This window comes from Dicentrarchus labrax, unplaced genomic scaffold (genome assembly GCF_905237075.1).
Source record: "Dicentrarchus labrax unplaced genomic scaffold, dlabrax2021, whole genome shotgun sequence".
NCBI classification, from domain to species: Eukaryota; Metazoa; Chordata; class Actinopteri; family Moronidae; genus Dicentrarchus; species Dicentrarchus labrax.
Genome location: NW_026136723.1, coordinates 24,393,434 through 24,404,324, shown reverse-complemented (window position 1 = coordinate 24,404,324; position 10,891 = coordinate 24,393,434). Strand labels below are relative to the sequence as shown.

General features: G+C 40.7%; 1 protein-coding gene across 18 annotated transcripts in view; it reads right to left on the bottom strand.

The window, feature by feature from the left end:
* The window catches only part of macf1a (microtubule actin crosslinking factor 1a), a 224,325-nt gene that overhangs the window by 116,374 nt on the left and 97,060 nt on the right, over positions 1-10,891 (bottom strand). For 11 of the 18 annotated variants that reach the window (XM_051391460.1, XM_051391470.1, XM_051391468.1 and 8 more), the window contains 3 exons: positions 8,676-8,765; positions 6,193-6,270; positions 4,650-4,742 (listed from right to left, as the gene is read on the bottom strand). In XM_051391460.1, coding sequence (XP_051247420.1) covers positions 4,650-4,742; positions 6,193-6,270; positions 8,676-8,765 — 261 coding nt within the window. Of the gene's footprint in view, positions 1-4,649; positions 4,743-6,192; positions 6,271-7,888; positions 7,991-8,675; positions 8,766-10,891 lie in introns of all 18 variants that reach the window. The other 7 variants (XM_051391458.1, XM_051391467.1, XM_051391473.1 and 4 more) reach the window with 1 other exon arrangement.

Here is a 10,891-nt window from a genome sequence, read left to right as displayed (position 1 = left end):
ATGTGATCCTGTACAGTGCTGCATGGCAGTACAAGACGATTCGTCACCCAACACTGCAGATGTATGAACTCATAACACTTTGCATATACAGTAAGTGCCTAATGTATGGCGAATATTTTCACAGAGACAGATATGGATGGGGACCACTAGCAGGCAGCGCTCTCAAGTGGTCAAAGCAATGGTAATCCATCTTCTCCAATTAACCGAAAGCACCACAAGCATAAGAGAACCTCATACACAAACACACGGAAAAGGAATGAACCAATGGGAGAAAAGCACTAATCAAGTCCCCAAGGCTTTCATCCCTTCGCTGTGGCTACATGGCATCATGAGCTGTCGTAATCAGACTGCAACCTTCATCTGAACCCAGTGTCAGCTTTTCATGTGACACAACAGCTGCATGTTGGACTTTCCAAAGCTTTTGATCATATATTTAGCAGCTCTTTTGTCGATAATGTGCACTGAAGCATCGTGATTGATCTTGAGATTTTTAATTATCATGATTCAGGCTCCATCTGTGCTCAGAGTGGCTTCACGAGGCTGAGCCTTTACGTTCTTACATCTTAAAGCTGTTCTGAAAAGCAAATTTGAAAAATCTTAGTTAAGCCACACAACTCTGACCACTGCGAAGAAATATGACTGTGACCAGAGGCCCACTTCACTATGGTGCATGTAGATATTTCTGGTTTTGTTGGAACTTGAGAGCAACAGCGCTGTCTCCAATTAATGAACAGCCGACAAGATATTATGCAATGTTCCTCCAAGTATTGCTGCCCCCAACTACCGTGACAGAATAGACAGACGGATAACAAACTCCACGACCTCCAACTTATTTATATTACTAAACAAGATTAAACAAATGATAAAAATAAAAATGATCAGTCTAATTCGTGTTGCTTACTCATGACTAACTGTTACCGCATTATATTGAAAAGCACTAATGAAAGGTAAGTAGACAAACAAGATAAACATCTGGAATGTCTTTTATAAGTGCTGTCTTGTTTCCGCTTGTAACAGTGTGCTTGATGGTGGTATTCAGCCCTGTACATCAGCTTTTAAGTTAGGAGCTGCCTAAGCACTGGGGGCATTGCTTAAAAACCTGCACATACTTGTTGACTAGTCTACATTAAGTCAGTTGTAACTGACACAAATGGTGATCGATTGATGCAATATACAGGCCTAAATTAGTACCAAGGAACAACACTAATAAAGTGAGCCCACCTGCTGATTCTGCCTTTAAGCAGGTCGGACAAACAGTGATGAATTTCTCCACCAGCTCAGAAAATAAACCGACTAGGAATTAGCAGTGACGAAGAGCTAGCTTATCCAATCACAGGCAGACACAGTGCAGCAGGAGGAGGGCCCACGGACAGGGATGTCTCGTTCATTCAAGCCAGGTTGAATGTAATACTGAGTTAACTGCTGACACTTAGTGGTTTGACTGAGTAACTACAGCCACATTTAAATAGGAAGTAGGTGGACAATTTCCATTACAGCTAGTAGGTCAGAAATTGTGTTCTTTGACATTCACCCTACCTCGTATACAGGTTTGATTCCAGAAAATGATGAAAATGTAAAAGTATGTATGATCAAATATATCAAAGTATCTTATTATTGTGAATTGACAATCTAGGAAAAGAGGCTTTCAAGGTTTCTGCGTGCTTTGACAACATTAAAATGAAAGTTTTTGTCACTGTCTTGCAGAAAATATTTATGTTTTCACTTTATTTGTTTTAAATGACACCCAACACAGGACAAGGTAGGTGACAGACATTTGCAGGAGATAGATGGAGAAGATATTTTTAAAAACCTGATTTTAAAGCTTCAACTTCAGCAGGATTGCTGAGGAGGCAGGTTGTCTGAGCCAGCTGGGACAGAGAAACCACCTCATCTGTAACTTGATGTGCCAGTGAAATAATGACTAACAACAGCTATAACCCAAATGAAAAATGATAGTTCCTATAATTAACTGATGCACTGAGTCACTCATTTGCACATACACGTCCTGATAACAAAGACCTGGAGGCTTGTTTCCAGAAATGACTTCTTCATCATCATGATCATCAGACCAAAGCGGCCCGTGGGAGTAATGTGGAAATTATAGATTTCTCTACTGATTTGGGTCACATATCTTGTAACAGTGAATATTTGTGTCATGTTGATGGAATGAAACACAGCAATTCAAACTGCAGCAGTGACTTTCAGATAAACTTTCTGCAGCTTTCTGCTGTAATACATTGTCCAACATTAATTCATTTCCATTCGTATTTTTCGTCACTGTCTAACGCAGGACTCTTAGTGTGACACTGAGGTGGATGTTCCCTTGTCGCTATTTGAACAGAACTGAAACAAGTCCAGATATAGTTCAAATCCTAATCCTAATATAAGATTATCCCATTTATATTGCATTTTTGCAGTGTAATTAGACACTGAACATGAGGTCATTGGGACGTAGAAAGGATAACACTGAACATATGACTGTATGTGGCACATGTTGCTGATCCACCACCATGCAATTACTAATAATAATCTTCTAACCACAACTCACTGCAGGGACAGAGCTCTGTTACACGGGAGATTCTCACTGCAGCTCTAATGTAAAGCTGTCGTCATCTCCTGAACCCAGTGAACTCTGCAACCTCGGAAACTATTTGCTGCTCCGCGGGCCAATTCCCTCTTTTTACTTATTTGTTTTTATCCCCGCTTCATTTCTTTCCTCCAGGACTCTTGCAGTCTGTTTCATTCCCTGTCCTGTCTATCATCTTTGGGTTAGTCCTCTGGTCTTCCTCCCGAATCACTTCATCCCTCCAGCTCTCTCTGTTCTGCTGAGTCATGCCCACTGAAACAGTTACCAGGGTGTCATGCACTACTGTTTCCATAGCAACCAGCTGTCACCTTGCTGAGGGTCACGTCACAGCGCCGTCTAGTGGTCGACCACAAAAACTACCTCTGGTTCATGACCTTATCTGGTATCAAGGAGACAAACAACAACTGTCTGCTCCAGAAATGAAAAATAAAGAAGAAAATGGTGCTAAGAATGTTTTGTTCAATCTCAAAAGTCTTGAGTCTATTAATTTGCTTTTGTCTGTAACAATATCTGTCATGCATGAGTCTGACGCAGTGGTGAAGAGAGTCCCGCTGTAATGATTTCAACAGAGTACAACCCTGTCTGCAGGCTATAGCAATGGTGACATTTGGTGGAAATTATTCCACATCAAAAGTTCAAATGATTTACGGTCTAGACCAAACAAACTGCCCTTAAGACAATACTTAGTTCCTAGTTTCCACAGTGCAGTGTTTAGACATCTCTTTTTATTTAAAACACGCGATTGAAAACCACCTAGAAAAGATTTTTTAGCTCCAATGCACACATCTAGGACCTGTTGTGCTTTTCTCTTGTATTGTAAAGCACATTATGCATCATGCTCTATAAAAGGTGCTACGTAAATTATGTTTTACTTTACTGACTTTACTTTAAGAATCATGACTAGTTGATAAAATTTAATAAAATAAATAAAATAATCAGAATGACCAGTTTTAGCCACAAAACCCCTAATAGAAAATCTTTATATGATATTAGCAATGGCTAATCTGCTAATAAATTAAACCCACAACCTGTAAACAACTAGAGTTCAATCCCTGATCAATGTGGATGGTTTTGTATGGTAGATGTCTTGCTCGATAGTCTACACTTTCAGTATAAACACTATATGTCTGATATACAGGAACAAACTGTAAATCCAGGATCAGGGTTTATATGAAAGCCTACAGACAGAACATGTTGTCCCCTGTTCTCCCTTCATGCCAGGGCTGTCCAACTGCCAAACTGAGGCCAAACAGCATCCTCGTTTGATGTTTTAGAGGACAACTTCCTGGGCCTGCCCAGAGGTGGATTTATGACACAGACTCGGGACAACAACACAATCAAATTACAGATATGCCCAAATGCCTCAGAACAGAGTCACATTGTACACTCTTAAAAACACTTATAAAACACGAACTTGCATGAAAAACTTGCTCAACATTTAAGTAAACACACTAACATGTCAGAAAAACACCAGGATCTTCCAGAGTTCTCTGTTCTCAATAAGAGCAGCTGTCTGTACTTTCTCACTGCATTGACTGTAAAGTAAACTCTAATATTGCCAGGAAATACTGAAGACAGAGTGCATCTTGCTCAGAAATTCCACAGAGGAACATGAACAAACACACTTCCTGATTTCCAGTCAGTAGTGCAAAAAGCAACCTCTTCTGTTAAATAAACACACACACACAGAGAGAGAGAGAGCTAAGCTCATCCTGGCACTGATTTGAACTCATATACCAACAGCTGGACAGAGATGTGGAGTAACAACAGGACAACGCAGAAATAAAGCCAACATTTGGAGCAATTTGCTTTCATTTCAATCCATTTAAACTCCAGATTGTATCACAGCAGTAATGATGTGGGCCATAACTCAATTATTACATCATCAATTAGAGGTATTATTTAATTAAGAGCTGGATATAAGTACCTTTATCTGTCCAATAAGCTTTTGCAATGAATAATTCAAGTTATATGCGTGCTGGAGTGACTGAAATAACCGTTAATTGAGTCTAACACAGGAAACACAGAGCCAGAAGCAGAATAGCATGTTAAGGGCACAGACCTGGAAGTGAAGGATGATGGTCCAGATGAGTCCTAATGTGAGTTTGGGGTTCCCATCGGTGATGTCATCGTTCCTGATATTCACGAGTTTGACCTTTAAAAGGGAAAACAGAATATTTTTTGTTTGGCTTCCTAACAGAATACTCAAAATAGCAAAAGAAAATAGTTTGCCTAAAAAGCTGCCAGTTTTAGTCACTACCATAATCTTAAATACAAGAAAACACATAACTTGTCTTTATTTCTGCATGTCACGGATGAAAAATGATCTCTGTTCCAACTATCATGCCCATTATGTGTAAGAGACTCTCTGAGACCTTGTTAAATCTTGTGGCTCTGGCTAAGCCAAGCCACCCTGGCAGTATAATTAGGCCTGCAGTGAAACTGAGAGAGGATTCAGAGGAAGAAAAGGTCAGTCCTCCGCTACTGCTGTCTCCAGAGAACGAGACACAAGAGACAAGAGATCCAGTTTAAGAAAGATGCGGACTTAAGAGATATGGAGGAGGAGGTGTTTTAAGTGGGAGCTGCAGTTATAGAGTAAACGAAGAGATGCAGTGTAGGTGAGAAAGAGAGGGTGAGAGCGAACAATGAACGATGCAGTGAAAGAGGGGTGGGAGTCAGTAGGTGCTGTATGATGAAGCTGTACTGCAGATACAGAATGGATTAACAATGAGGATGTTAGTGTCTGAGACCATTTCTCTCTTAATATTCGGTGAAATGTTTGGTACAGTTATATAGATTTAGAGGTGGAACATTAATGCATAAAATGCAGCTCTCTCCACTGCACCAAAAGAGTGAAGCTGCGCAGGATGAAGAGTATTTGCAATCAGCAGCTTGTGCAAACTTTGTAGAATTTGCTGCAAAGGACTATGAATAAGCATCAGGCAAGTTTGGAGAAGCTTATGCAAGACTTTATGGGTACACAAAAAAATATGCTGATATTTTCTATAATAGTCAACAGTAATACCTAGAAATCCTTACACAGCAGTATGGACTCCGGCATGGACTCACTCCAGACTGAACTAATACTTACATTAAGATATTTTCACAATTGTTTATAATCTTTGTGGACATCACACAAGGCAAATAATGACAAAGAGCACAGAAACTTCCATTACACTTAGCTTAATTCACAGATTACAGCAACAGATCTGCAACAAGAACTCATTTGACTCATCTCATGGGATTATAATTACCCAAACTGTCAACTGTTTGCTCAATTAACAAGCTGGTTGTGAGAAAAGGTGACACTGGCTCTTGTTTACTGGTAACAGAATTGTAATCCTATTCTTAGGCCAATTATAAAAAAAATCAACAAGGGAGACTTTAAAGCAATCAGAGACTTCATGAAGATACACAGTTAAGAATTAGATGCAGGTGCGTTTCGACCCCAACATCTGTTATGTGTGACTAGACAAAACCAACAGATTTTGGTTCTTATTACTTACATTGTTTGTAATGTACACCATTCTGTAAACTAAAGCATGTGATATGAATATCCATGTTTTGATGAATATGATGTAATGTCTGTGTGTTTGTGTGCATACCTGTCTCTGTTTGAGGAAGTCCAGCGCTATCTGGACATTCTGTAGTCGATGAAATCTCATTCGACCCTTTTCTCTGGGCTGGAAAGAAACGAAAGGAGAAAAAACTGATGAGGAAAGTCAACAAATTAATTTAAACTCAGTAAGTTTCAGTGACACAAACGCAAGAGGCAGCAGGGAGTGCAAATACAAGCTGAATTCAATCCACAGTGCAGTGAAGTAAAAAACTCAGCATGGTTGTATTGACATGAAATGGTCCTCTGGGGGGCGCTGTCTTCAACAGGAGCTGTTAAAGACATGCTCAGGAGCAAACTAGACCCAAACCATGCTGGTTTAAAATGAAAAATGCAAACTTCATATCAGACCTTTCTTCTCCTTTTTTAAAAAAATTCAACACCAAATTTTCACAAACAGACATCAAGTTTACAGTTTAGAGGGAGGGAAGATACAGTTTAAGAGAGAGAAAGAGAAAGAGAGAGAAAAAACACACAAACACACTCTTGCTGCAAAGAGTACATGAGTGCAGGATGCAGATGTGGGTTCACACTGTGCTGGTAAAGAGAAGGTTCACTCAGGATTAGTCATCACAGCAGCGAGACTTAAATACAGGAGAGGAGAGGAGAGGAGAGAGGAGAGAGGAGTGTTTGAAAGTGTAAGCTCTGTGTGCTCTCAGCCCATTGTACTGGGCCACTACATGTGTTAAATAATAATGAATCTGAGGAAATCTAGTCAAAATGTTAATATGTAACATCAGAAACACTTTTTAAATTGCAATTTACTTTTCGTTACAGTGATTATTCTCATTACTATTTCACAAATATAATTAATTATTTTCAAAAGTCAAACATTATAATATCTCAAATAGCAAATACAAATACACTCCCAGACTACCTAATTAGGTACACTTATACAGTTTACTGCAATCCAATCCAATCCAAAAGATGTGCCTGAAAATCTTAATGTAGGAAGATAATAATTCAGTTTTTGTCGTCGGCAAGTTTTTAACTTAACTATATGTTTATCAAAATTAAATTATATTGAAATTAGTTTCTAATATTCGTCCCTCCTCATTTAAATTGGGTCTGCAAAACATTAGAAACATTTTTCAATATAAAGCATAAAGTGCAACCTTAATAATAAACGTATAGTTGCATTAACGCCTCTCTGACCATCAGAACTGAACTATTATCTTAGTAAGGTAGAATTTGGCTGAGCTGTTGTATTGGGATTTTAGTGGTGCATCTAATAAATTGGCCACTGACTGTTTGATGACATATACGCTCCATTTTTTTGTGCACAATTCATGCAAAACAGTCGTCGAGCATTGTTGGGTGAAAACAAATCTGTGCCAACTTCTCAGAAACAGCCTTGTTTTTGGCTGATGAACGTCTGTCTGTCTGTCTGTCTGTCTGTCTGCGTGTCTGTAGAGGAGCACATACTTAACACATGAAAACCATTCAAATGTTTGCCGTGATGCTGTCACCCAACAGAAATGAAGGCCTACATGTAGTGTCAGAGAGTTAACACAGCATTGTATGGTGTCATGTACAGCCCAGTATGCTGGTCAGAAATCAGTGGCACAGCACTCTCATGCAGCCTCACAGCTCCACCTGTGAGGGCAGAGGGTAAAGCTGAAGGGTCAGAGGTCAGAAGTGACAGAGTGAGCGGTGGAGGGGGAGAGGGTTGGATTCGAACATACTCCCTGAGCTCCTTCCTCCTCCTCCTCCTCCCCTCCGAGCAAGATGAGAGGGGGGGCCCGCGAGGCGTATGCCCTTTTCAATGAAGGGCCGCTCTTCTGTTGCTATGGTAACAGAAGGGGGGGGAAATGAGAGATAGAAAGAGAGGAAGAAGAAGAGATGTAGTATGAGAAAGAGGACAGGATGAAAGAGGGAAGGACCAAATGAAAGAAGGGACAAAAGTAACGTAATTGAAAAATAAAAATAAATCACTGGAAAGAGAATTGAACTCGCTCACACAGATCATTGTTCATGAAGGGGTCAGTGTCAGAAAGGTGCAGCGTGTGTCCTTCGTGTGATTGTGTGTGTCGACCTAAGCAGACCAGAGTCAGCACTCTGTTTCTGTTAGTCTACCTGTCTGCAACTGAACCAGCCTGCGTCACATTGTGGCCTGTCTGTCTGTCTGTCAGCATTACGACTAAGGCTATTACATCATCGTGCTGACCAAAGTCAGGCCGCTGGGGCTCAAACTGCTGCATTTCTGTCTACTTGACACACTGGTGATGTAAAAGTGCCCGCTTGTTAAACTTTGGCATAAATAGTGTGTCGGCCTGAAGCAGAGAGTCACCTTCATACTGGAAAAGTTTCAGCTGCCTCCAGAACTCATTTTTAGGGCTATGATGCTTTGAACTGGGGATGACAGGATGTGTGACGGAGCAGAGGAGGAGTATGTGATGGAATATATTACAGCGTGATAATAAGTGAGACAATAATTATGTGTTTGTGCTGGTGTCAGAAAGAGATCCATACCAGGGTGACTCCAGAGAGGACCTCCAGCAAGGAAATCAGGTTGTGTCCATCCCTCAGGTCCTCATACAGGTCTGTGATGTGCTTCCTCACCTGAGAAAGGAGGTAGGAAAGGGAACAAAGGAGGAGGAGGGAGGAGGAGGGAGCAGGAGATGGATGGATAAAGGGGATGAAAATGGAATGAAGAGAGGAAAAGAAGGGAGACAAACAGAGAGAGTAAAAGTTAATTCCACAGTCCAATCACCCCTCTGTTGACCCAACACTGTTGACATCTGCCAGCCTGATCGCCCCACAGCTGACAGCGCTGGTGACAGCGGTTGCCGGGCCGACAGAGACGAAGCACCAGCTGTGGCCTCTTGTCTCCGTTGCCATGACATTGCCTCCACAATGACTCGGGGGGGGTTGCTGCCGGTGGTGACCGCTGCTGACACGGTGACTCAGCAGCCTGATCGGCATCAGTGCTTGTTTTGTTTGGAAGTGGGGCACAGAGTGAGACAGACAGACAGACAGACAGACAGACAGACAGACAGACAGACAGACACTGACAGCATAAAGGATCAACCGAGCTGTGCAGAGTGAGTAAAGCATTACGAGAACTGAACTGAAAGACTATACGCAGTCCGTCTCACATTATTTTAGTATTTTCACATACTTATTGTGGGCGACTAAGAAATGCCGTTGTTCATTTTGAAAGCACCATGTGGTAGTTTCTCCATCTTTTGTATGAATTAGAGGACTTTGAATTTTAATGTATAACTGGACAAGACTGACTGAAACTCATAGTTTAATTTTATTTATAAGACTTTATTTTCAACAAGATGATAACTATAAACTTTGTTCCTAACCTCCTCTCTTGTATAATAAAACAGCATCAAAAATTATAATAAAAATCAACAACTACTTATGAAATACACATATATTATGCCTTTAATGCAAACATTTTCATTGAGTGGCACATGTGATGTGATGTCTGTTAGTTAACATGTGATTGGCGTGTGAAAGAATAAAAGATGATGGTTTATGAACAGAGAAACTATGTGAAAACAATGCTCAAGTGTTGAGAATAATTGAATAAGACGTGACTGAAAAGGGGCTGTTTCTGCATCGCTACCTCTTCCTCCATCCAGGATACTTTCCAATTCATTAGTTTGTCACAGAAGAACATTAGGAAGGGACCAGAGAATAGCTGCAGAAACACACAGCAACATTGGGGCAATAGCAAAAGAAAAGCTTTTCTTTTGTAAACGACGCATTTATATTTTAGGCTCTTCATCGGAAAGCGGAAAGTGGGAAGAGAGGGATGTTGGCATGCAACAAAGGTCAAACATTCCTACCAAAAGTGCTTCAAAATTGTTGCTTCAAAAATGCAGATCCACCCCTGGCAACCAAGGGCACTTGTCTACCTGCATTAGAGTGATTTTCCTGTTTCACGCTGCACCTGCACTGATAAAAGTTTTGCTGCAGTCCTGGCCTCAGGACAAGAAACCGCACTACCACATTTCACCAGAAGAGGGCAAGACAGTCACAAGAGTAGGCTGAGAAAGTAAGCGTCACTCTCCAACTATGTTATGAACTCCAAAATATAAATTAAAAGATGCTCTAAAGTGTATTTTTCTTTTTCTTTTTTTTTTTTTATAAATCAGTACAGGTGGTCTCTCTTGAGGTTGACCTAAAATAGTCATTGCCTCTAAGAGTAACAACATCCCTCCACTTGTCCTCAGTAACCCCTTTTCTCACTCTCCCCATCTATTTCCCTCTTCCTCGCTCATCTGTGTAACACTGTCACCCTTCTGTTGCTGCCTCTTTTTGTCCGTGACATCAGCTGTTTTTGGACGGGAGCTGATGGCACAAGTGTTAATTAAATGGTAGGAAGAGATGGTGTATCAAACACTGACTGGAAATGAGCTGCTGTTTTTGTCTAATTGTGTCTCAGTGTGTCAGAGCGGTCCCACGGTTCCAAGCCAGCCTGAACGAGCATCCTCTCCGTCCATGACGTGTTCAGTACCAGCTTACTGGAAGCCCACCCTTTGAAATGAAACCAAACCCCTCCAACTAATTTCCAATTATATATCTGGACACAGTAGCTGCTACCGATTGTGAGACATCAGCGTCGCTTTTCCTGTAATAATTGGTCCTCAGTAGTACAAATACCAACAGATTAGACAACAAATCCTTTTAACAAGCACATATATTATAATAAATGTTGATTCTAGGAGCAT